Source organism: Sciurus carolinensis, chromosome 1 (assembly GCF_902686445.1).
Source record: "Sciurus carolinensis chromosome 1, mSciCar1.2, whole genome shotgun sequence".
NCBI lineage: Eukaryota > Metazoa > Chordata > Mammalia > Rodentia > Sciuridae > Sciurus > Sciurus carolinensis.
This window is the reverse complement of record NC_062213.1, coordinates 183,077,707-183,104,370: the sequence shown is the minus strand read 5'-3', so window position 1 is coordinate 183,104,370 and position 26,664 is coordinate 183,077,707. Positions and strand designations below refer to the sequence as shown.

The following is a 26,664-nucleotide window of genomic DNA, read 5'->3' as shown; positions in this document are numbered from 1 at the left end:
TGGAGCTTTCAGGGGAGAGGCCAAGTCTCCTCCATCACAACTGTGAGGCCACTGAAGTTGCTAGATAGAGGAGTCTGAATTCTTTCCCTCTTGTGTCTCCCCAACTTCCCCACCTTGGTTTCCAACCAAGGACCCTGTTCAAAAGGTGACCAGGAAACAGGTGGAACAGAAACACATACTCAAGAAATTTTTAATTCTCTGCTTCAGTTTATTGTTCCTGTATTGGTCCAGAGGCCAAGTGCACATTCGACATGCAAGCTCTACAGAGAGGAAAGTCCCCAGGGCCCATACCTCATGCCTACTCCCTTTATCTTTCACCCACCCATAAGAGATGGAACTCTTTAGAGACAGACTGAAAAAGTCTCCATGTTTTGCAGATGGGGAGACTGAGGACAGAGACAGCAGCAGCGACTTCCATGGTATTGTTTGCCTGCTAGATGTTCCCTTTGTGCCACTGCTCACCAAGATGTTGCTCTCTCTTGGCTCCCGGAAGCAAAGCAGAGAGCTCTGCTACCTTAGTTGTTTGTTCTGAAGACTCAGCAGCTCTCCAACTCATGGAGCCTCTGACGCTCCATGGAACCTGTCAATCTCTGTTTAAAGGGTTATGCAGTGACAGAAAGGGGTATGATCTGACATTCTAAGAGCTTCTGGAGGTTGACATTGTCCCCTGTCCACCTGGAAAGCTCTGGTTCCTCCCAACAGACAGATTTCAGAGAAATGGACCAAAACAATTAGACATCCAATGTTGCTAAACCCAGAGAGGCACAGTGAAGTACAGGCCCAGAGAGGGAAGTGAGATTTTCTCTAATGGCCCTGGAACACCTTGCCTGTTACTTGTAAGTTTATAAGTACACGCTCCTTTTCATCAGACACTTAAAATAATGTGGTTTTCAATAGCTCCTTTCCCAGGGGAGAAATATGGTTTGTTTGGGAATGGGTATTTTAGAATTCTGATTCTCCTATTCTTCACAGAGTTCTGCCACTGTCATTCCCCCACCCCCATTTCCTCTGTGGTCAAAGTCAGAGTTCAAGAGGGACAGTACCTTATCTCATTCTCTGTCCCCACTCTCACCCCTGCCGTGATTCCCCACGGCCCTCTGATATCCATTCTTCATCAACTGCCCAAACAAAACTTCAGTCAAAGTGCCACAGTGGGCCAGAATCAAAGCCAAAATCAGGGACAACAGCCTTAGCAGAGCAAGGGTTAAGTGAAGGAACAGGAAAAAGAAACATGGCCTGGGAAGCCCCAGGAGAATGGATCAGTCACAACCTTCAGGTAAATGACAGTAAGATAGCCCATTCTCTCCACGGAACAGTGGAACTCAGTGGAGGAAAAAAAGCCAGGGTAGACCGTGGGTAGCAGGATGTGGGTAGATAGATGCCCCACAGGTGCAACTAAATATGTATTTGAACACACGTGCTCATGAGTCTGTCTGCAAATACGCATGTTCCCAACAGATACTTCCCATACCTGCACCTTCACACATGCATCCCTACACATAGACCTGAACAAACAAGGATTCCCTCACATACACCCACCATAAGCCTACATGCAAACCCATGTATGTGCACACACATCATTTGCATGTACATCTTTCCTCATGCATATATATATTCCTGGGTATCTGTCCATACATGCATATATAAATTTACTGACTGTTACATACATGCTATACATACACAATCACTCTTACTCATAAAGTTAGCTTGTATTACACAAGTGCACACACAGTGCATTGAAGCTCATTCACATGTGCCTACACACAAATGCCTGTGTGTTAGCACATATACACTCATGCTTACCTGAATTCATGCCAACAAATAATCATGTACTTATTTGTGCACAACCACATTCATGCCTACAAACATACACTTATATGCTTGCACACTTATGGAGGCACACCCTTAGCCCTGGTCCTGGGATCTGGATGGTGGTGCCCTCTGCTGGAGACAGCGGATAAGCTCCTTTCGGTTGTCTAGGATGGTGTCGAAGCTCTCCTGCAGACGTGCCTGCTGGTCAACCAACTGGTGCTGCAGGCCCCGGATCCACTGGAGCAGTGCCAGGCGACGGTACATCACCAAGTGCACATGATGTTTCTCCTTCTCCTGCTCTTTGTAGCGCTCCTGAGCCTGCAGCTGCTGCACAGCCTGGGCTACCGAGGGCAGAAGGGAATCTGGAGGGCCAGGGCCTCGAGGGGTCCCACAGGCAGGCTCAGGACTGCTACTAGGACTGTCAATGCTCAGGGAACTGCTGGCATAGCCATTGTCCTCCAGAGGAGAGCAGATAGTGCTGGCACCACCTGTCTTCTCAGCCTCAGCACCAGGAATCTCTGCACCTTCTGGGGGGCTACGGATGCCCCCTTCAGGGAGTCCAGATGCCTGGAAGGCCTGGTTGTCAGAGGGCAACTCAGAGGCGCTCCTTGTCAGGATGGGTTCCAGTTTGCTTGGCATCCCATGCCAATTCTCATTGGCATCCCTGGCAGTCTCCAAGAAGTTGGAGTTGCTGTCTGGCTGCAGCTTGGGTCGACATACTCCAGGAGACAGGCCCCCCAAGAACTGGCCCCCTTCGGCTAGCCCTGGCTGGATGGCGAACATCTGGTCTGTGAAGGGGAAGCAGAAGCATGAACAATAGCAGGTCGGGTGGGGTGGCCTGAAGTCCTGGCAACCTAGCTGTGGTTCAGTCCCTTACACTTGCCTTCATGGTTTTCTTCCTCTCCTTCTCTCCACTGTCCTCAGTCTTCCACACACACAGGGTTATTCCTCAGTCCTCTGAAACAAGTTCCTTCTCATTCTACACACTTCTCCCCAGAGAGTCCTCAGCAAGATGGCTCTGCTTTCTATGCAGTCACTCTGACCAGCAGACTAGGAGCATCCTGGGCTACTCATTCTCCTTCCTTGCCCCATCCCACCGGTCACCAAACTGTGACAATTCTTCCTCCTCACTTCCACTTGGTTCAGACCATTTCTTACCTGGATTATTGCCATAGTTTTTCACTGATTTACCTCCAGTTAAACAAGTGTAAATTTCATTTTGGGGGCACTCACAGCCTGAGTGCCATCCCTAAACTCCTGTTGAACCTCTACATGGCCTACCAGGCCCTGCTTGATCTGGCCCCTGAGGACCCCTCCATACTTGCCTCTTACCACTCTGCTCCCGCAGACTGCCCAGACATCTCAAAACACCCTTAGTTTCCTCACACTATTTCTTTGGTTGACAATATCCTGCCTCACCCGTTCCCTCTAAGCTCCTTCTCTTCCTCCCAGCAAATTCCTTTTTGTGCTTTAAAGCCCCGGTTTTGCTGTCATGTATAACTAATTGGAACAAAATAAATAAATAAATAAAACCCAGCTTTAGTATCCCTACCTCTCCGAAGCCTTTCTGATATTCTCCCCACTGCCCCAATATATACAAATATGGTTAATTACGTCTTCCTCTGATTCCTACTACTCTAGGTCATCTCCCAACTGCCCTGTCTTATTTCCAATCCCTAGCACACATGGTTTATGGTCAGTAATTGTCTATTGAACTGGAATTGTTTATTTATTTGAATAATCTTGTAACAGCAGTTTATAATCTCGCTCCCTGACTAAACCTGGAACTCTTCATGTATCCTACATCATACTCCCAGGAGTCAGCATAGAGCCTGGCCCTGGCAGGTGTCAGCACATGCTTCTGAGTCAGTGAATGGGAGAGGGGGCTGCAGTGGGATTTCAATACTCAGGAAGGAGCCAAGACAAAGAGGGGCTACCGCAGTGGACCCAGGGCTGCAAGAGCTGGCTTTAGTTTCCTCCTCTGCCCTGGGGAGCACCTATTACCTCTCCCACTGATAAATCTCTCTTTTGAGATTGCCCCTTTCCTCCCAGTGTTCTGGGTACATGTTTTCTATATTGTCTCTGCTCCCATCTTGCTCCACCAAGGCCCTGGAGAGAGGGCGTACACACCACTCTTCCTTCCCTAATAACCAAATGAGGGGGTTAAATTGACAAAAGGTTTCTACTGACCACACATTGCTAGAATTAGAAGAATCGATGATCATTAAGGGTGAGGGAGCCAGGTGTGGTGGTGTGCGCCTGTAATCCCAGCGACTAGGAAGGCTGAGGCAGGAGGATCGCAAATCCGAAGTCAGCCTGGGCAATTTAGGAAGATACTGTCTCAAAATTTAAAAAATCAAAAGGACTAGGGATGTAGCTTTGTGGTAGAGCACCTTTGAGTTCAATCCCCAGTACCCCCTCCACACACATACACAAAGTTGGGGGTACTATTAAGTGGAACAGTCACTAGAAGGATCTCTATAGGTGGAAGGGGCCCTCCCCACATGCAGTAGTGGGTAGACATTGCCCAGGAAAGGTGTAAGGGCAGTCCCTTCTTAACCAGCATACCACCATCCCACTGGCTTGTGGGAGGATGCCTGGAGATCTTCCCTCGTCCATTCTTCCCTTTTCCTTAAACTTGGGCGGTGCCACGAAGGAAGCTGGGATGGGGTAGGGTGGGGCTAGGGAACACGGGTGGTCAGAGATGGTAAAATGAGAACCCCACCACCCCAGGATCAAGATTTTCCCCAGCTGATCTGCAGTTTGCTGTGAAATGGGGCTTGGTGGCCTCCTTGCAGGAGATGGAGTCAACCCCTAGGAGGCAGAGGGCAGTGACTGTGCGTCCCTAATCTCCGCCAAGGAGACAGTTGGGCGGAGGCCGCGACTCCCACCCTGCACTCCCGCGGCTGGGCCCGGACTCACGGCCTAGAGGCGCCCTCTCCCGCGGGGCTGGCGCTGGTTCCACTCAACCCAGCTCGCTGGGAACGGGTCACGGCAGACCGGGGGTCCTTTGGCCCGGGCGTCCACGCCGCCCGGGTGAATGTGGGGGTCGCCGCGCTGCGCGCCCAGCCTCGGGCGGGTACTGCGGAGTCTGGCAGCGTCTGCGCGGCGGGGCGGGGCGAGGCGGCCCGGCCCACGTGGGTCAGTTCGGTTCTCCGCGCAGGAACCGCCGCCCCCACCTCCGGATGCTGGACCCAGGCCTTCCAGGTCGGATGTCATCTCCCAACTGCACTCGCCAGGCCCCTCCGATCGGTTTGCCGCTTCACTTGCAGACACCCGGACATTTCCGAGCTGAAAACCTGACCATGCACCACCTTCCTTTTTAAAAACCTTCAATGCCTTCCCCATTGCAGGGGAAATCCTAAGACTGCAGCTTCTGGGCTCTGCGCCATCCGCGCTCCTTCTGCCTCTCCAGTTTCACCTTTCACCGTCCCCTCTAGTTGGGTCTCACGCTCCTTTTTGCCATTTGGCTTTGCCTTCTACACACATCCATCTTCTGCCTAAAATTCTCTCCCCCTCTCAAGAGCGTCCTCATATTTCAGATCTTTTCTCAACAATTCATATGAATTCCCCCTTTTACACCATTCAGGACACTTTTGTTTTTTTCCTTCATAGCATTTTGTCACAACTTGGAATTATACATCAATGTCGTGCTTATTTGATTAAATTCATTTAATGAAAGCTACGTTTTAAGAGAAAACAGACAATTCGGTGAGGCTCAGGGTCCATGAATACCACCAACCGGTAGCTTCCTCAGGGGAGAGAATCCTCTCCATGACGCCTGAGCAGTGGGCTCCTGAGCTTTGTCCAGGTGAGGAGGAGGAACTGAATCAGAAAGATTCCGGGATCCCAACTCCCATGGATCCTTCTCAGTTCTACTTACTGAAGCTTGCTTTCCCTCAGTCCCTTCCTCCTTGAGAGAAACGTGTAGAGGTTGGGGGCCCAGTTTGCAATCAAATAAAACTGCTGACCCTAATGATATGAGGCATTTTCCTTCAGTTCTAACATGATTATAACTCATCATTCTGCAACCTAGAAACTAAATAGCACATTGAATCACACCAAAAGGGCTGGAGTGTAACTCAGTGATTGCCTAGCACGCACCAGACCCAGAATCATCCCCAGCACCACACATACACCAAATCTTACATTTAAAAAAGGAAGAAAGAGAGAGGGAGAGAGAAAAGGAAAAGAGAAAAAATATATGATTACAACAACTTCTACTTTGGGAGAGAACGGGAGCCAGGGGCAATGTCACACACCTATAATCCAGCAACTCTGGAGGCTGAGGCAGGAGAATCACAAGTCCCAGGTCAGCCTCAGCTACTTAATGAGACCCTGTCTCAAAACTGAAAAGAGGAGTTGGGGATATAGCTCATTTGGTAGAGTGCTTGCCTCACAAGCATAAGGCCCTGGGTTCAATCCCCAGCACTGGAAAAAAAAAAAAAAAACCCACCAATTGAAAAGAGCTAGGGATATAGACCAGTTGTAGGCCCCCGCCCTCAGTACTTAATAAAAAGCAAATTTGAAATAAAAAAGAAAAGGTGGAAGTAAAAGTAGCTTAAACTTAGGACAATCCCCTCCACCCACAGCTGGGAAAATACAGGTTGGCAGTCCTTAACCCCATTTCTACACCAGGTTCTGAGGCCTACCTAGTCTTCCCCTTTTACTTTCCACTGAAGTCCCTTGACTTTACCCAAATCCTCACTCTTAAGGTTCTGAGCTTTGGTGGTCTAGGGTTATGCAAGTCTCCCCACACCAGAGAACCTTAACGTTGTCTAACTGGTCTGTCTTCAGACTCTGCTCTTTCAGCTCTAACCACGCATGACTCAAAAGCCTGATGAGTCCAAGGATAGGAACCCCACTCCAGGTGAGCCAGTCAGAAATCTTTTCTGAGACTTTCTGAAATGAAACAGAAAGAGAGATGAAGCAGGGAAAATGTGACCCTAGGGCGGCAGCAATCATATGGAAGAAGTCAGTCTGTAGGAGATGCTGACACACGGCAGCAGAAATGAAAGAAGTTCTGGTAATGTCCCAATCCATTTATAGTTTTGATACCTTCCCAAGAGGCTCTTTGTTTTCCAACCTAACTTGAGTGTAATTTCTCTCATTGACAATCAAAAGAAGCCCAGTTAGTAGAACAGCACAAAGCTGTAACGCTAGGTTCCATTCATGCACCTCTCAGTCCTCATTACATAGTACCTACTCCATTTTCCCTTGATAGCCACTGTCAGTTCAGGCTCACTGTGATCCCCCTTCTATTCCTCTAGTGCTATAAGGAATCTGAAATGTAATGGAAGCATCTCTGTGTTCCCTGGTTAGAAACATTCCTCCCTAGATTCTGAAGCCTCCTGACTTGCAGAACCTAGAATCTCAGAGACAGGAAGCAAACTCTTGGAGAACTTAGGTGCAATCACATAAGGTGCCTCACCCACGTCTAACTCTTCACATATATTCTGGCTACAAAACACAAAGAATTACAGATTGAACGGAGGCACAGTTGCACATACAGGTAGTCCCAGCTATTTAGGATGCTCAAGCAAAAAGATTGCTTGCTTGAGCCCAGGAGTGAGGGGGCAGCCTGGGCAACATAGAAAGACACCATATATATATATATATATATATATATATATATATATATATATATATTTAGATGTCATCTAATTGATTTAAAACACATTGTACTCTGCAAGGCAGCACCCCCAATCTGGCATAGCTGGGTCATCATTGTTCTATAAATTAGCTGCTGTTAAATAACATAATGCTGATAAATCAAGTGAATCCAAGGGTATCAGGCTGTGGTCACTCTTTTTTTTTCAAGTGCAATGTTGTGTGGATACTCCAAAACTCTTTAATTAACACAGTCAGTGCTCAGACTGTAATCCTGGCTACTGTATAATTTTCAGAGCGCTCAGAACCTGAGAATAAAAAGCCCCAGGAAGACAGGGGTGTCTATGTCTACATGAAGACAGACAAACAAGTGTAGGGATGCCTGTTATTCATATATCAGAGGCTTCTCCAGTCAGGACACCAGGGGACCAAATCATGCCAAGTGAAGGGGTATCTACGGCTATGTCTACCTCCCTCTATAAATGTCAGGGACTTAATTGACAGGGACACAGAAATCACCAGATGACCAGTACCAGCCTGAACAGGGTTCTGTTGCAGGCCAGGCTATCATGAAGATCCAGCAATGGGCAGTGAGTGAGATTATTTGCAAAAAGACCAATGTCAGAGCCAGGAGAGGTTAGCAGGGAGTAGCCAGATCCAGGTCCCAGGGTCTGGGTGTCAGGCAAAAGGACAAGAAGAGAGGGGAGGAAATTCTGATCCAGGAAATAGGACATGTCTTGAAGTTTCTCACAGGTAGATAATTTCTTAATTTCAATAGGCCCAGGAAGAAGGGGTAGGTAGGATTAAAGCGCTAACAATCTCACAGATTGCCTCTTCCTATCCATTCATTTACATTTACACAGTTACACAGTGTCTACTTTGGGCCAGATGCTGTGATGGGGATTCCAAGAAGAATCAGAAGTGGTCCTGGCCTTGGGGAACTACCTGTTTAGGAAGAGAGACAGACACAAGAGAGTGGGCTGTACAGCATGATAGATCCTGCACCAGAGCTAAGAGGCAAAAGTAATGAGCACAAAAGAGGGAAAGGAGAGGTTTCACAGAGGTGACATTTGAACCAGACCTTGAGGGATGAATAGAAGTTTACTAAGAGAAAGAAGAAAGCACAGGAAGCCACATACTCAGAGTGTGTTCAGAAAACAGAGGAGGCCATTGAGTCTAAAACTTGGGGGTAGGGGAGAAAGGAAGGAGATAAGGTTTGAGAATAATGTTGGCCCAGCTGTGCAAGGTCTTGAGCACCAGTCCATGAAACTCAGGCATCCTGAGGGCAGCAGGGAAATAACAGGGAAAGTCCCCATAGCTTCCGCATCAGAACGGTCTAATCCCCGAGTTCAGGCAACATTGCCACCTGCTGTCTTCTCTCTTCCTGAGTTTACATCACCTGTTAACTTCTCTGCCTGGCTTTGGGAACTTAGGCAAATCAAATCATCTTAACCTTTTTGAGCTAAGAAAGGATAACACACCTTGAAAATTGTTGAATAACTTTATAGTTATGAACATTATTACTTGGGCTCCCAATACCAGGCACAGCCCAGGAGGAACTTTAGAGCTCTTACAACAGATTAGAAGGAAAATTCCTCCCCAGAATTAGGGGGGGGTGCATTGTGTGGCAGGCCTAGGAAGCTGGTGACCTACTTGTTTTCTTTATCCATTTCTCCACTGCCTCTTAAAGGTAAAGAGCTCATCAGGAAATTACTGTGTAACCACCATAGGTAAAACATGGCCATTCCCTTGTTCTCAACATGGCAATTTTCTAAGCTGTGAAATGAGGGTGAGGTACATCCAATAAGCTTTAAAAGCTATTTTTTAGCCTTAGAATCGATCAAGCTCTCTCACTCTCTCTCCCTTTTTATTTTATTATTATTATTTTTTGCACTGGGTCTCACACCTGCTAGGCAACAGCTCTTCCACTGAGCTATACCTCCAGCCCTGAAGAAGCTTTGAAAGCTCAGTGGGGCAGTTTGAAACCCTCTGTACCAGATGAAACTAGAAAATGAATTGTCCTCCCACCCTCCCTCCCACCCATCAAGGGACAAAGAACAGAGGGTGTTTTGGAGCTGCTGGAAGAAAGGTAGTGTACTCTTTCCTGCAGTACACCCAATTTATTAAATGGCCTCTCCCATCCCTCTTGCACCAAGAGACCAGAAAAGCCAAATTCAAGGTCCTGACGCTGTTGAACATCCCAGAAGCACACAACAGAGAGAGTGAGCTGGATGGAGAAGCTGAACTGCAGGAGGAATGAGAGAAGGGGGTGCCTCTTCTGCCCACTTCCTAGCAGCTGCCCCTGTGGGCTCCATAATCCCTTGCCCTCTCCCCTACCCCACCCTCTGGCCGCCCACCTCTCCTCCACCCACTCCATTCATCAGTAGGAGGGCACAGCATCAGCACAGTCTTTCAGGGCCTGACAGGTCCTTTCTGGGTGCCCCCCACATGTAACCACTTAACCCCCAGCACAAAGCGCCAAGCTGAATGGGCTTGGAGCCAGTGGCTCGTGCAGAGGGTGAGGCTTCAATAGGATTTGGGGAGCTGGGTGTATAAACCGCTCTGCTCCAGCAGCCCTCAATGGAGGAGCTGGAGTCGGGGCATGTGCCGAGGGGCGGAGCTGGGCAGCTGCATCCCGCCCCTGAACAATGATTTATTCATTCTCTTGGCACACACAGAGAAAACAGGCTGGGGGAACAGTGGCCCCACAAATCGCCCTCCAGCTCAGCTGATTCCCACAGCAATCACTGCAGTTCAGAGCACCCCTCCTACTTGTAATGTATTGCCTAAAACTTACGCTTCCTCTTCCCTGGAAGGAAGTAGAGTCAATTATGGGAGGCCCAAAGACCAGGCAGGCATCACTCTGAACTGACTGCACCCAATCTCAATCTCTCCCCAGAGCTTCCTGATCAGTTTTTTCTCAAACCCATAGAAAGTGATGGGGGGGGGGAATAAATAAATAAATATATATATATATATATATATTAAATATGGAACAAATAATAAATAAATAAACAAAATTAATAGACACATAGCTGCCTATGGCCCATCTCAGGACTGATCCAAGAGGGCAGGGCAGAGAAAGAAGCAGCAAGTTGGGAGTTTAGCCTAGAAATTACTGACAGATATTGGTAATGCAATAAAGATTTACTGAATGAAGTATTCCCCAAGAGTTTTCTGGGAATTGGAGCCAGATGTGGTGACAGGAAGGGGACTGGGAAGAGGAGTGGGGACAGCAGGTACAGAATCTTCTGTTAGTAGCCATATCTGGCTCTGATTCCCAGAAGAATCTTTGGAAATACTTTGGGGACTTGGGGACAGAATGAAAATAGGTAAGCTCCAGCCAGTGTGGTTTATAGCACATCTATAGTTCCAGCTACTCAGGAGGCCTCACAAGGCAGGAGGATCCTTGAGCCCAGGAGTTAGAAACCAGCCTGGGCAACACAGCAAGATTCCTACCACTACTTTGTCTTAAAAAGAAAACCCAAAACAATGAACAAACAAACAAACAGAAAACAGGCTGAGTACAGTGGCACATGTCTATAATCCCAACTACTTAGAAGGTCGAGAGGCAGGAGGATCCCTGGTACAAGGTCAGTGGGGCAACTGAGTGAGACCCTGTCACAAGGTAAAATAAAAAGGTCTGGGGATGTAGTTCAGTGGTACAGTGCTTGCTTAGTATGCAGGAGGCCCTGGTTTGAGCCCTAGTACCCTCCCCTGACTGCCAAACAACCATAACAAAAAACCCAGTATATTAAAAAAAAAAAAAAAAAAAAAAAATTGCCGGTTGGGTGGATAGTTTCAAGAAGTTAAATTGTGACAAGAATAAATTTGCTTTTGCTCTCTCACCTCCATATCTTATGTCACCAGGGCCAGATCACTCACACACACATACACATACACATCTTAATAATAAATAAAACTAAAAATCAATAATGTTAGCAGAGCAGGGAGAGCCAGATGGAAGTGACCATCCTCAGACTGGCCCCTAGGCCTCCTGGTCCCAAGCTCGTAATTACCTTGTCACACAGAAAACAAATCTTTTGTGGGTGGTAAATGTGAGAGGTGGAAGAAATGGAGTAAGCACTTGCCCAGCTGAGGAGCCGGGAGGGGCTCAGTGAGAAGACTGATTGACCTTCAGAGCTGGCAGTAGTGAAGTTCCAGGACAAAACAGGCATAGACAGTTTTGGAGTGTTCTTCCCCTAAACAGAAGGGTGGACAAAGTAAGGGAGGTGATCCTGTCTAACACTGGTGGTGGGAAACAAGAGAGGGTCCAGAGAGAAGTCCTCAAACCCACTCCTGGGACTGGGTCTCAGGAGGGCAGGTTGCTGGGAGGTTGCTGCCCTCTGGTGGGCAAAAGTAGGCTCCATCAACACATCCAATATGCACATTGTAAAGGAATCTGTCCTTTCCTGTCCTAGATCCTTGGCCACCAGAACCAGCACACTCACAAATTGGATTCTCCCAGAAGCTGAATCTGAGTCAGTTTAGCATGTAGAATTTGTTAAGAAGTTGCCTTGGAGCTGGGCATGGTGGCAAACGCCTGTAATCTCAGCAGCTTGGGAGGCTGGGGCAGGAGGATCATGAGTTCCAAGCCAGCCTAAGCAACTTGGCAAGATCCTGTCTCTAAATAGAATTTTACAAAGGGTTGAGGATGTGGCTTAGTGGTTAAGTGCCCCTGGGTTAAATCCCCAGTACCAATAAATATATACATACATACATACCCTTGGACTGGTTGTGGTGGGCACATTCCTGCAATCCTAACAACTCAGGAAGCTAAGGCAGGAGGCTCTCAAGTTCAAGCAAGACCAGCTTGGGTAACTCAACAAGACTGTCTCAAAATTTAAAAAAAATGAAAAAGGGACTTGGCTATAGTTCAGGGGTAAAACACCTTGGGATCTATGCTTAGTACTAGAGAAAGAAAGAGAGAGATGCCCTTGGGCTCAACATCTGTGGAAGGAAGAGCAAGAAATAAGGGTAGACAGGAAAAAACTGAGCTGTGATATAGACCTGTGCCCATCTCAGCCTATCCTACAAGGAGCTCTGAAGTTAGAATGGCCCTTCAGAGTTGTCCCCAAGTCAGCTGAGATGGCAGGTTTTTATGAACCTGTCGTCATTGGATGTGAGCTGCTCTGGGAAGAGACATGACCTTGAGCAAGGTGCTTTGCAGCTGAGGTGATTCCTGAAGGGGCTAATGGAAGGCCATCTGCATAGTGTTTCCAGCAGCTGGGCCAACAAGGCCTTCATGTAAGGGTTCACCTCACACTCCATACTCATAAAACATGTTAAATGAACTGCAAGTTCAGATCATGCCTCGGGCTCCAAGCTCTAGGCTTAGTGGGATAGCACACAAGTCTCAGTTATTCAGATTGTTAAATACTGTTCCTCAGAAATGGTCAGGGAAGACTTAATGCTCGGATTCATGGATCCATTCATTCAACAAACATTCATTGAGATTTACTATGTGCCAGGCCCTTGAGGCAGACACTTTACAAATGTCTATTTAATCCTCACAACTGTGGAGCTAGTATTAATTCAGATTATTCAGATGAGATCAAGTTATTAAGTGGCTTTCACAGTCCAATGACACTTTAAAAAATGACATTTGCAATGGGACAAGTGCTATTACTGCTGCCAAAGATTCTTCAGGCCACAAAAAGTCTTGGCTCTGTTGTACATGTGTGTGCATGAATGGGATGGCTCACTGTTTGCAGCCAGAACACTTACCCTGTTGCAGCCAAGAGCTGTGCCTCCGTGGTTTCCTGCTTCAATTCCTTCCTAATAACGTTGCTGCCTGGAGATAACAGAATCACAGGCTTTCAAAATTCCTGGGTGTAGCTACAGAGCAAGCCACTGTTAACCAGAAGGAAGATGGGCTAGTTCTTTCCCTGGATTTTCAATGGATATACAACCCTTAATCCTCAGTGTTCCCTAGTCATCTGATCGCTAGAAACTTACAAGGGTAAATTCTTTCCTAATTCTAACTTCCATACCTGTTGCGATTGCTTTGGGTTAGAAACATTGAAGGAACAAGAGGATGGAAACCTCTTGGTACCCGGTGCCTCCTGGAGGCCTGCCTGCTCTGTGAAAGAGAGGCTGGAGAGAAAACTCTTAGCTTGTTCTACTACAGCCCTCACAGGGTCTCATCCTTGGGCAATTAAAACTTTCAGCACACCCAGTCGCCAACATGGAGATTTTATTTTTTTGTGTGTTTAGTTTCCAAACGTAACTTGAAGGAAAGCCAGGAGCAGTGGCTTTGATACCTTTGATCCTAGTGACTCAGGTGGTTGAGGCACAGAGATCACAAGTTCAAGGCCAGTCTCAGGACTTAGCAAGACCACATCTCAAAATAAAAAATAAAAAGGACTTGGAATGTAGCTCATGGTAAAGCACCCCTGGATTCAATTCCCAGTACCCAAACCAAAACCACAACAACAACAAATTGAAGGAAAAAAGAGGATGAGGGGGAAAAGCTTGAATGTCATGGAACAATTTCTGGGTCTGATTAGAGACATTTGCTCAATATTCCTGGCCTCCTCCCCAAACACACACACACACACACACACACACACACACACACACACACACACCCCTCCTGGGCTCCCAGAACCTAATTTTTCACGTTTGGAAAACCCAGATGATTTTTGCCTGGGTCCATCTGGTTTTCCAAATAACCTGTCTTTTTGATAAATAACGTAAGTTAAATTAGACAAGACAAACAAAGAGGGGCGGGCAATCAGCTTTTTTTTCTTTCTCTCTGCCTCTGAGAAAAAGAGAAAGGGGGGCTGAAAAAAACCCAGAGTACAGCTCACATCCCACCCTGCCCCAGCACTTTCTACCCCTTGGACCAGGCTTAGTGGTTCTCCAGCCTGGAGCTGGCAGATGCCTCTTCCCTGACCTCTAGCCCACCAGCCAAACATATCAGACTGTGTTTCCCTGTAAATGAAAGGAAAGAACCCAGAAGTCCAGCCCCCAGCTTCTTCCAGTCTCCCTCAGGCTGTAGCTACTTCAAACCATCTCTTCCCATTATACATCCCGCCACAGGGAAGAACTAAATCAATAAACTGAAAATGAAAAACTTTAAGGTGAGAGAAGAGAGGACAGAAAGAGGGGATGGAAAGGAAGGACATGGATAAAGCAGACCCAGATGATACAACTAAGGGAGAGAGATCTGGCACCTGGGTCTCAAAGTCTAAATTCTGAGGTTGATGCCAGCTATACACAAAGCCAGTTTCCCAGTTCACTAGGGAAACTTAAGTTTCCCTCCATTCCTATCATTGTCCCAAGTTCCAGCACATGGCATGCCACCATGGGCTGCTAGGATAGGTCCACAGGCTGGTGGACTGTGGAGCTTTGTTGAGGCATGGCCTCTGCTTTTCATTCAGTCAGAGCATGAAGAGGCATCAGCCTCAATCCTTCCTCAGCACTAGATTGGCCTGAAATATGCATAATTATTTCACATTACTTTGTAACTTTGATCCTAACCATAATAACTCTGTGAGTCAAGCCAGGTCATTTCCCATGAGCTTCATTTTCCAGTTGTGGCAAAAAGTTCAGAGAATGACTTAGCTACGGTCATGCCACTTGTAAGTTGTAGAGAAAAAGGACTCACATGACAGTCACCTCTATTCCATCCTATGCTTGAAAGCTTTGTAAGCAGATCAGCTCCAAGCTTTTCACCATTAACTCTTCCAGGTCTTCCAACACTTATTGCTCAAAAAGTATTCATTTATTGAATAATTTTATGTGCCAGTCATGGTACTATCCAAAGCATTCATTTTTAAACAGGTTTTTTTTTTTTTTTTTTTTTTGGTATTGGGGATTGAACCCCGGGGTACTTAACCACTGAGCTTACATCCCAGCCCTTTTTATTTTTTTATTTTGAGGGTTTCACTAAGTTTCTCAGGGCCTCACTAAGTTGCGGAGGCTGGCCTTGAACTTGTGATCCTCCTGCCTCAGCCTTCTGAGAGAGTTACTGGCTGATGTCACTCAGCTTGATACGTTTTCAAGTTTATGGTCTAATAGAGAAAACAGTCCTCTACAAACATTAAGGGGGCAAATTGTGATAAAAGACCCAAAAGAGTAGGAAACATTAATAGAGATTACCTAGTTATGAAAGGGGTAGTAATGGTCAGAGGTGTCTATGAGAAAGTTAGATTTAAGCTAATATTTTGAGAATTATACATTAGCCTAAGGAGATTGAAGGGGAAAGCAATCCAAGAAATGTGAAGGACAGAAGGGAGAGTAATCAGAAGTTGGAAGGCAGGATTTTATCATGCAGGGCCTTGTAGGATGTGAGGAGTTGGAATTTATTCAGAGTGCAAAGGAAAACATTGAAAGCTTTTTAAAAAATTTTTTCTAGTTGTCAGTGAACCTTTATTTTATTTATATGTGGTGCTGAGAATCAAACCCAGTGCCTCACACATGCAAGGCAAGTGCTCTACCACTGAGCTACAACCCCGCTCTGAAAACTTTTTTGTTGCTTGTTTTGGATGCTGGGGATTGAATCCAGGGTCTTGTGCATGCTAAGCATGTGCTTTACCCACCATACCCCAGTTCTACTGAAAGGTTTTAAGTACTGTTGTACATCCTCCAAATTATGTTTATATGAAGGTTACTCTGACAGCTAAGCAGATTGCATGAAAGGGAAGCAGCTTGTGACTGAAGGCATAGGGGCAACATGGAGGCAATATATCAGAATGGGAAATACAGGAAGAAAAGCAGGTCTTCTGGGAAGGAAAAAAATCACACTCCTTTTTTTGTTTTTTAATTGAACTCAGGGGCACTCGACCACTGAGTCACATCTCCCAGCCCTATTTTGTATTTTATTTAGATACAGGGTGTCAGTTGCTTAGCACCTGGCCATTGCTGAGGCTGGCTTTGAACTTGAGACCCTCCTGCCTCAGCCTGTGGGATTACAGGTGTACACCACCACACCCATCTAAAAATCATTCTTTTTTAAAAAAATTTTTTATTTGTTCTAATTTGTTGTACATGACAGTATAAAAATCACATTCTTAAAGATGTTAAGTTTAAGGTGTTTGTGAGACAATGGGCCTTTAAGGATGACTGGCAAAATATGCTATTGTGATATTGGCAATTTCTAATGTCTGCAGAGTAGCGCTTGACACGATGTGTTCATCACATACATTTTCCAAGTTAAACCTCATAGCAACTCTAAAACAGACATGAATTAGGATCCTCATTTCACAGATATAAACAGAGGCTCTGAAAAGTATAGTATTTATTCAATCTTACTGAACACTACTATATTTCAGGCTGTCTCATGGGCCATGAGTAGAAAATAAAGGTAGAAGGTAAGTAACATCTCAGGAATAATACAATAAAAACATATCATGAGCCAGAGGTAGTAGGGCACATTTACAATCCCAGTGACTTGGGAGACTGAGGTAGGAGGATCGTATGTTCAAGGTCAGCCTCAGCAACTCAGCCAGACCCTGTCTCAACATAAGAAATATAAAAAAGGCTAAGATGTAGCTTAGTCATCTCAAAAAGAAAAAGGACTAGAGAAGTAGCTCAGTGGTAAAGCACCCCTGGGTTCAATCCCTAGTGCAAAAAAAAAAAAAAAAAAAAAATCAGTCTTCTGGACTGACCATTAGAAATTTGCAGTGGGGGTAAGTTTGCAGAGAAACAATTGAAAAGATGAGGGATCCCATAGAAATCTACCTCTAGCACTTTGCTGACTATAACCTAATGCTTTTTAGAAGAGATCCTTGTATGGCTGGTGCAACTATGGACTGAATAAATGACATGAGACTAGAGATCTGCTTAGCAAAGCCCCTCCCACTCCTGGTACTGGGGATTGAAACCAGGATTACTTTACCACTGAGGTACATCCCCAACCATCCCCTTGCATTTTTTTCAAACAGGGTATCACTAAGTTGTTGAGACTACCTCAAACATGTGATCCTTCTGCCTCAGTCTCCCAAGTAGTTGGGATTATAGGCCTGTGACATTGGGCTGGGCAACTCTTGGACTTTCATCCCTCCAAATAAGAAGCTGTAATCTCAGCTACTCAGGAGGCTGAGGCAGGAAGGTTGCCAAGTTCCAGGCTACCCTCAGCGACTTAGTGAGATGCTGAGGGTGTAGCTCAGCAGTAGTGCACCCCTGGTTTAATCCCCAGAGTAACCCCACACACAAAAAAGCTAGTGGAGCTCAGTTCTACTAGGAGTCATAGTGGTGGGCCCTGCGTTTCAATTTACTAAAAGAAAACCGATGCTAATGGCTCAGTGCTTCAGGCTAAAGGCAGGTGGGTCAGGTTGAAACTCTCCATTTCAATCCTGTTAACAAGATCGAGGCTCAGCCTGCCTTATGGCAGTTATACTGGCACGAGGAAAAGCAACCTAGAGTTTAAGATTCCACATTTCTTCTTCCAAAAACGCACGTAGTCCCTGGAACTTCAAACGGAAGCCATTCGCTCCCCAGATTTCTCAGGCACTGATTTTCTTATCCTCAGTGGTCAATTCCAATCCTCTTCATCTCTGCTCTCCCCAACTCCTGCACCGCACCCCCTCCTCAAAAAAAAAGGCATATGGAGAAGCAAAAAGGGATAAATTTCTAGATTTCTTCCCAGTTCACTTTTGCCCAGCAAGGGTTGCTTAACCTTGATCACTATTTAGAGAGATCAAAGAAAGAGGTAATAACCTTCACCTTAGACCCACAGTTATAATGAAGTAATATAAAAGTTGGATGAGGAGAAAGTGCCACTCAAAGGGCTAAAACAACAGGTACCATTTATGTAACCTCTCCTCACCTGCACTCAACCCAGACTATTAGGGTTTAGTTAGTCTGATCAGTTCACAGGGACTGATGGGCCAGTGAAGAGACAACTGCAGCAGCCTCCCACTCCAGACTCAGAGGGCTTTCATGGGAGGGAGATGCCCTGAAAACCAACTGCTCCTTAACATTAGATTGGCACTGACCTAAAAATGAGCATTCAAGCAACAAAAAGTCCTGTCTTCAAGGCATTGGAATTTATTGAAAAACTACATACATATTAAAACAACTTTATACACATATCCCGCATTATAAGATTACAAATATTTACAAACATGAGTTCTGTTAAAGGCAGCAACTTGAGTATTAGGAAAAAATGGTAGAAAACCCATACCCTAATTTCATCACTTAAACTGGTGTTCCCCTTCTCCAAATAAAAACTGACACAAATTCATCCAATTTCCCAAGTCTGGCTCCTGAATGAAACTAACATTCACATGGAATGTTTTTCCAAAGCAGCACTGATGTTCAGGTTTGAGGGGGAAAAGTCAATTTCCAAGAGCCTCAGGGTGACTTAACGTGGGGAATGATGGAATTCTCTTCAATGACATTTTTATTAAACTCCATGGTGGTCTCTCAAAATTAGTAATGAAATATTAAAATGTCCTGAATGATCAGGGCATTATGCTCAACTCAGGAGATGCAATAAATAATAGTTATATTTCTTCTTGTCAGATAGAAAAGGAAGGTCCTTGAGAAACAGTGTTTCAAATTGAGAATTCAGTTCCAGGAAAAGTCTCTGTGCTCCACAGACTAATGGGGAGACACTGGGTCCAACTCTATCTTCATTCCACACATAAGAAAATTAGAGCTAAGGTCTTTCTGAATCTGTACCAGTTTAAGTCCTTATTTATAAAGGCAACGAAGGTTAATGAGAAATTTGAGGCAGGCTTGGCAGGAAAATGGAAGGGGCAAGACTAATACAACAGTCCATTTGTATTAGTTGGTTTCTAGGTCCTCAGTTTAAGAAGTGTCTCTTTAACTCAGTCCTGGTCACCATGGCAGGGACCTGCAGGTGTGAAGGAATCATTCTTGTACTTGTGCCATTTTTTGTAGCATTATGTTTTATTCTACTTCCTCCTCCTCTAGTCACCTCTATCAAAGAGGTATCAACCCCAGAAGCTGCTAGAATAAAATGTAAAAGGTTTAATGAAGGAAATGAGACTTCAATCAAATATTCCATAAGTTGATGTTGGGAACACTGCAGAATTAAGATTAGTGGGCAACTCAAGAAATAATATTAGGAAAGGGGAAAGATGTCCAGAGCCGTGTAGTAGAAAAACTGGAATCTTTGTTCATAATCACAATGCATTGATTATGAAGGAAGGAGAATTCATCAGCATGAGCATCAATTCCAACCTTCAGTGCCAGAAACTTCTCAAAGTAATCTCAGCATAGGTGCTGGCACCCTTGATGGCGTTAGCTTTCCAAATATTTAAAGATGCTTCGCTTCAATCCTGGAGTGCTATCTTCTGTTCTGAGGCGCTTAGGAGAAGGGGATGTCATTAACGATGGGCCCCTTCTCCTCACCTAAAGAACAGAGAGGAAGTCAGAGCCAGCTTAAAACCTTCAAACAGGTATTTACTTACCTTCAATTAGCTCTTAAACAACTCAGTTAAATCATGGATGATTAACAACAGAAAAATAAAGGAAAAAAATATATAAACTTTTCAGATAAGTTTAAAAGTTAATTACCTATTGGGGGTAGCAAATCACCTGTCCATCATTGGGGAGTGCAGAATTACGACACTGTAGTATAAGTTATTAGACTAGAACTTTTGTTTTTTAATTAAAATAAATAAATTCTGCCTTGGAAGGTACCATATCAGTTCTCAAGTTCCTTACCTGAGGTTTAGACGATTCCTTTGCTGCCTCAGCTTTGACAGGAGAAAGTGTATGAAAGACAAAGTTTCTTGAATTTCGGGGAGCACTAGGGTTGAGGTCGGAAAGAGCAGCCAGTTTCTGAAGCACAGCTTTGGGCTGGTTTAGCAGTGAGCCTGTCTTCAGCTAAGAAATGAAGAGTTATCTCTGGTGTTGAATCCCAAATGCCAAGGGAAGAATAAAGTTATTTTCCCTCTCTGCCCGCCTACAGGTATTAAAGGGTCACCTCCCAACCTTAATGACAAAGGTTATTCCCTTAGCTTGACCTGGGCCTTTAAAACCTGTACACCATGACTGTCAGACTGACAAAGTTTCAACCAACCTGGTGATTGCTTCCAGATTTGATAGCTTCAAAAGGATTACTGAGTGGAGGCTTTGATTCCTGAATAACCACAGGGGGATTAGCTGAAAAGAAAAGACAGAGAGGACCATTCTGGGCAAAGCTGGGCAGGATTACTTTTACATATGAACATGCTAAGAAGCCTCATAACTAAAATCAATGACTAAAGTCAAAGGAACCTTTTATTTTATAATGATGACTTTGAAAGTATAGTACATGTCCTCAAGAAGACAAACAAAGAAGTTGAATTTATCACTTAATCATTAACAGAAAATAGTTTAAGAAAAAAACGAGTTGGTAAGAGTGTGAGTCTTGTTTAAGAGTTTCATTTCTGGAGTTAAATATACCTGGGTTCAAATCCCAGCTCTAACACTTAGGTATGAAATTCTGGGCAACTTAAAAGTCAGAATTCATTACTCTGAGTCTTAGAACATAAAGCAAAACCAGCTACATAAATCCACAAGTACAACCTCTACTGCCCAATAATCTAAGATCCAAGTACTCTGTCTCTTCCAACCTCTATGGGGCCTCCTTTAAGCCAGTATTAGACACAAGCTTATGACTAACCTGCAACAGCCCCTGAAGGTTTGTGTCACCTCCAAGGCTTCAGCACTAACAATCCAAGGGGCTAGACCCTGAGGAGGAAATAAGAACTCACCATTCTTCTGCAGTGCTTTGGCTGTAACTTTCTTGGCTAGCATCATAAACTGACTGTCTTCCCCAATTTCTTCTTCTTCTTCAGCTGTAATTTTCCCCTGCTGTGCCTGAAAATAAAAGTCATACAGTATTAACACAAAACTCTACAACTTCCCTAAATAGCATAGCCTGGTTGTGAAGCTAGGTTACTGGGATATCATTTGTTTTCTTTTTTGCAGTCTTTGCTGCTTTAGAAAAAAAAAAAAAAATTGGGGACAAACATGAAGACAATTGCCCATCAAAACCTTCTCAGTGCAAAAAAGCAAACTCAAGGATTAAAAGGGCTAGCAACTGGCCTAGGCTTGTAGCTCGGTGGTAGAGTGCTTGCCTAGCACATGCAAGGCCTGGATTCGATCCTCAGCATCACATAAAAATAGAAAAATAAAATAAAGGTATTGTGTCCTTCTACAACTAAATATGTATATAAGGGGGCTAGCAACATGTTGCCCAAGATTTTGAAACAATCATGGTAAGTTAAGTGACTGGGTCCTCTTCTTTTGATAAACCAAGGTCAGAATAGGGAATTTTTTTGCACTTTGTACCTGGTCTCGAAGCCATTGCTCTCGTTCAATACGTTCCTTCCTCCATTTGGCTTCTGTCTCATCAAGCTGTTCTTCAATCTGATCATCATCAGAGTCTCTGTGAAACAAGTCCATCTGGGAAGCATCATCTAAAGCAAAAAGTTAAGGCTTTCAATATTCTGCAATTCCCACAGCAGAGGGTAATCAGACAGATACAAAATAAATCCCTATCATTTATTGTAAATTGACATAAACTTTTCCCACCCACTCATAGAAACAATGGTTATGCCAGGCATGGTGGTGCACACCTGCAATTTGAGGGGCTTGGGAGGTTGAGATAGGAGGATCACAAGTTCAAGGGCAGCCTCAGCAACTTAATGAGGCTCTAAGCAATTAGTAACACCCTGTCTCAAAAATAAAAAATAAGAAGGGTTTAGGGATATAGCTCAGTGTTTAAAACATGCCTGGGTTCAATCACAGTCCAAAAAAAGAAAATAGTGGTTATAGCTAGGTCCATTGGTTGTCATTTGCCATCTTAACCTGGACAAATATGCACATCAGAACCAATTTTTGTTTATTTCTTTTGCGTGTATAAGCTAAGGATCAAACCCAGGGCCTTATATAAGATAGGAAAGTGCTCTAGTACTGTGTTAACATTCTCAGTCCTGAAACCATTTGTTTCCAAAGTTAGCAACCAAGATACCTATATTTTTCCATCGGAATTTTCTCATTCGCCCAGGACCATCACTGTGCAGATCCCCATCAGCAAGGTACCTCTCTTGGTATAAACGTAGTTTTCGTTTATCATCATCCAACATTGTTTTCCTACAACAGAAGAAATAAGGTGCTCAAAACCAGGACCATTCTGGCTGATTTTAGGGCCTATCTTAAGATGCATCCTGTTACTTAGAATTGTTGGGATACTAACATGTGTATTTTCTTGATTTGACTTTGCAATTCCTCATCAGAAGGAAGTACTTCATCAATTACATCCTCTTCATATTCATCGATATCTTCCCCATCATACTCATCTTCACTTCCCACATCACTTCCTGACACCTCTGCCTCATCCTCCAGGTATTTCTTCAATCTCCTGGAAAATAATTTTGAAGATGAAAAGATACAATAATGAATATGTACACAGAACGTGGACGCAATAAGGAAAACAGAACAGTCACCTATAATAGCAATATGCTTAAACTTACAAGAATGTATTTTGTTAACATCTAAAATAATGTTTTCTGATATATTTAAAGTTGATGAGCCAGGTATGGTGGCACATGCCTGTAATCCAAGTAAATCTGGAGGTTGTGGCTGGAGGATCACAAGTCCAAGGCCAACCTCAGCAAATTAGTGAAAACCTGTCTAAAAATTTTAAAAAGGACTGGGTATGTAACTCTGTGGTCAAGTGCCCCTGGATTCAATCCCCAGTACAAAAAAAAAGTTAATCACTTAAAACATTCCATATGCCAATAACTGCTTTAGGAGTAGGTACTATTATTTCCTTCATTTTATAGTTGATAAAGAGAATAACCAGGACATGAGGAGACTTGAAGCAATGACACTACAAATGTTATTAGTTCTGGAAAGAATTAGAGATATTTACCATAGACATCACTTAAGGAAGGCTCAGATATTAAACAATTTTCCCAGGGTCACTGAGCTAGGAGATAGCAGAGCCTGAATAGGCTGAGTAACCATAAAGGCAGAAAACTCTTACTTTCTACATATCTGGTAATACCTGTTGGAAGATTAAATTAGTTTGTTTTGCATTTAAGCACACCAGCTTTTAGGAAATGGTATGGTACAGCAAGGTCATACACTGGGATCTTCTTACTGTCCCCCAAATTATAGGCAAGACTAAAGCAGAGACTTCTGGTATTCAAAATCACCTCTAGTTACTTTTTCTAATTTCAGTTAACCTTAAAAAGTCTGTTTTCATCCTGGGTTTAAAGTCCTATTATCTATAGTGACAAAAGGAAGAACTTTGGTTGTCTTCTGAAGGCTGATTTTTATCAAGGATTAATAGTCTATTTTGTTTAAAGCTAAGTTCCTCTAAATCCAAGGGTTCCTGGGGAATTCCTTCAGAGGTTTACTAGTAACTAAATTTCCCAATCTTCCCACCCACCATCTTCGAGTGTTCAACTTTTAACTTTATAAAACTTACATCTAAACAAAAAGCTCTGCAGTAAAATAAAGCTTAAGAACTATTACCTTAGAAAAATTTACAGATAACCTAAAGTTATATAAGATAGTAAAGCTGACAGGTGACAAATTAGAACCCAAAACAGATCTTAATAGAATGGAATGAAGGGCTAAAAGCAACAGCATAAATCTAACCAAAGATCAATACACTATACTGTATGTGAATTCCAAAAATCATTCACGACTATTTAACAACAAATTATTACTAGAATTGTGAAATTTTTTTAACACCACAGGGAAACTTATAGATATGCTAAGTGAGGGAAAAACAAGATGCAAAGTTATACATATGAAAAATTTTATAAATCTCAACTATAAAAAGTACATGTATAAAAATATTTTTTAAAACATTTTTTTAGTTGTCAATGATCTTTTATTCAATTTATTTATATGTGGTGCTGAGTATCAAACCCAGGGCCCCACACATGCCAGGCAAGCGCTCTACCACTGAGCCACAACTCCAGCCCCTACATAAAAATATTAAGAGGAAATTATTTCCATTGACACTTTCATATACATTTTGGACAGTAGACATGAGCAACTTTTTATGGAAATCTTGCCTCACATTCTAGGTAAATGCTCTACTACTGATCCAAACTATTCTTTTTGATTGATTATGTGTGTGTATGTTTTACCACTGAGGATTGAACCCAGTGGGGGCTCTAATCACTGAACTACATCTCCAGCCCTTTTTAATTCTGAGATAGAGGCTCACTAAGTAACTGAGGCTGGTCTCAATACTTGTGATACTCTAGCTTCAACCTCCCAAGTCATTAGGATTATAGGTGTGCATCACTGTGCCCAGGTCCCTCTATATTTTTTTAAATACTCTTAAAATAAATGTTTCACTTTCATGATCAGAACAACAAGCATTCCAAAAATAAAGTGGATCATTTGCCTAAGACTAGAATGAAAAACAAAACAAAACAAAATAGAATGACAGCAATTCATAGAAAACAAATTCAGAGGACTTTAGTTATCCACTAGATAGATCCTCAAGATCTAGAGTATGGATCAGTTCTTAAGATCTTTGGCCATATTATAAGTAGTATACATTCAGTTTAAGAAAATAGCCAGGGACTGGGGCTGTGGCTCAGTAGCAGATTGCCTAGCATGTGTGAGGCACTGGGTTAAATCCTTAGTCCCACATACAAAAATAAGCAAATAAAATAAAGGCATGCTATCCATCTATAACTACCAAAAAAATAAATAAATAAATAAAAATAAAAAAATTTTTAAAAAATCCAGGAAGACAAGACAGGAAGCAGTGCCACAAGAAATGTCACTAGTACTGGAAGATATTGGAAATGTTTAGTACAGTCATGACTTAAGGAAAACATGACCATCTTTAAATATTCAAGAGATGTCATGTGGAAGAAGAATTTTGTTTAAACTAAGTTAACCACAAAAATAGAATTACAACCAGTAAATTCAGATTAAAAAAGTGGCATGACATAACTCAACTATCAGGGGAACTTTCTAGCAGTTGAAGGAATGGACATAATACCTACATTTGCCTTTTTAACCTCTCAGATTGCTTCAGGAGTACTTCCTCATCATCTTCATGGTCTTCCAGTGCCAGATCTTCATTACCAGAGTCACTGTGTTCATCCTGCAAAATCAGTTATCATATTCAGTTAAGCAGAGTAAGATGTCTCCTTAACAAAAATGGATTTATAGGAGTCTAATACTCTGGTGCCTTAGATATATAATAAATTTTGTGTTATTTTTCCTATTTAAAACAGAACAAAACAAAACACCTAGAAGCTGGGGTACCACTCAGTGGCAGAGTGCTTCTCTAGCATGTGTAAGGCCCTGGGTTCAATCCCCAGGACCACACCAAAAAAATTATCAAAAAAACAGGATTTAGAAACTTCTGCCAAAAAAAAAAAAAAAAGAAACTTCTGCCCACATGCCTCATTATGGATATTGCTTCTGATAAAATGTTAAACTTCAAAATCTCAAGAACTCAGACAAGAAAAAAATCTCTAAGGGCAGCAATACATGGAGTTCAGTTATGTTCTCTTCATACTCACTTCATCACTATCAGATTCATTTTCAGTTGGGACAAGCTGAAAGTCTCCAAATTCTTCATCATCTTCTTCTTCTTCCCTATAATGCACATCAATGAATCAATAAATGTTAGAGCTTTTTTTTTGGTTCTGAGGATTGAACCCAAGAGCACTCTATCTCTGAGTTACATCCTCAGCCCTTTATTTATTTGAGACAGGATCTCCCTAAACTGCCCAGGCTGGCCTTGAACTTGTGACCCTTCTGCCTCAGCCTCCAGAGTTAGTGGGATTACAGGTATGTGCCTGGATAGAGTTTAAATAAATAACATTTGTGTGTGTATGTGTGTGTGTGTGTGCTTTTTTTTTTTTTTGATACTGATGATTGAACCCAGGGCTGCTTTATCACTAAGCTACATTGCCAAGTCCTTTTTTACATTTTATTTTGAGACAGGTCTCACTAAGTTGCTCAGGGTCTTGCTAAATTGCTGAGGCTGGCCTCAAACTTATGATCCTCCTGTCTCAGCCTCCCAAGTCACTGGGATTAAAGGAGTGAGTCACTGCACCCAGCAATAAATAACTTTTGAAAGCAAACTAGAAGCAGCAGGCTAAGTTAAGGATTTAAAATATTTTATCAACACCAATAATCTCTTCAAGAAACAGGAGAGACATTTTCCTTTAAAAAAATGTAACTGTAGTAAAATACATATAACACAAAATTTACCCTCTTAACCATTTTTTAACTATACAGTTCAGTATAATTAAGTACATTTACATTGTTGTTTAAGCAATC

General features: G+C 43.4%; 2 protein-coding genes across 3 annotated transcripts in view; both read right to left on the bottom strand.

Moving 5' to 3' along the window:
- Window positions 1–202: 202 nt before the first annotated feature.
- On the bottom strand, window positions 203–5,018 carry C1H1orf216 (chromosome 1 C1orf216 homolog). 2 transcript variants are annotated; one of them, XM_047561405.1, is made up of 3 exons: window positions 4,735–5,018; window positions 4,003–4,128; window positions 203–2,600 (listed from the first exon to the last, which is right to left on the bottom strand). In XM_047561405.1, exons 2-3 carry the CDS (start codon window positions 4,007–4,009, stop codon window positions 1,906–1,908), a joined length of 702 nt encoding a protein of 233 aa, XP_047417361.1. In that variant the 5' UTR covers window positions 4,010–4,128; window positions 4,735–5,018; the 3' UTR covers window positions 203–1,905. The 2 variants fall into 2 exon arrangements, with proteins under 2 accessions (XP_047417361.1, XP_047417371.1); XM_047561415.1 differs by lacking the exon at window positions 4,003–4,128.
- Window positions 5,019–18,394: 13,376 nt separating this feature from the next.
- Clspn (claspin) overlaps window positions 18,395–26,664 on the bottom strand; it is a 35,422-nt gene continuing 27,152 nt past the window's right edge. Inside the window, 9 exon segments of the mRNA XM_047559508.1 lie at window positions 18,395–19,749; window positions 20,065–20,226; window positions 20,423–20,505; window positions 21,099–21,204; window positions 21,679–21,806; window positions 22,361–22,482; window positions 22,586–22,750; window positions 25,374–25,474; window positions 25,899–25,974. Of these exon segments, the coding sequence (XP_047415464.1) occupies window positions 19,639–19,749; window positions 20,065–20,226; window positions 20,423–20,505; window positions 21,099–21,204; window positions 21,679–21,806; window positions 22,361–22,482; window positions 22,586–22,750; window positions 25,374–25,474; window positions 25,899–25,974 (1,054 nt within the window). The 3' untranslated portion in view covers window positions 18,395–19,638.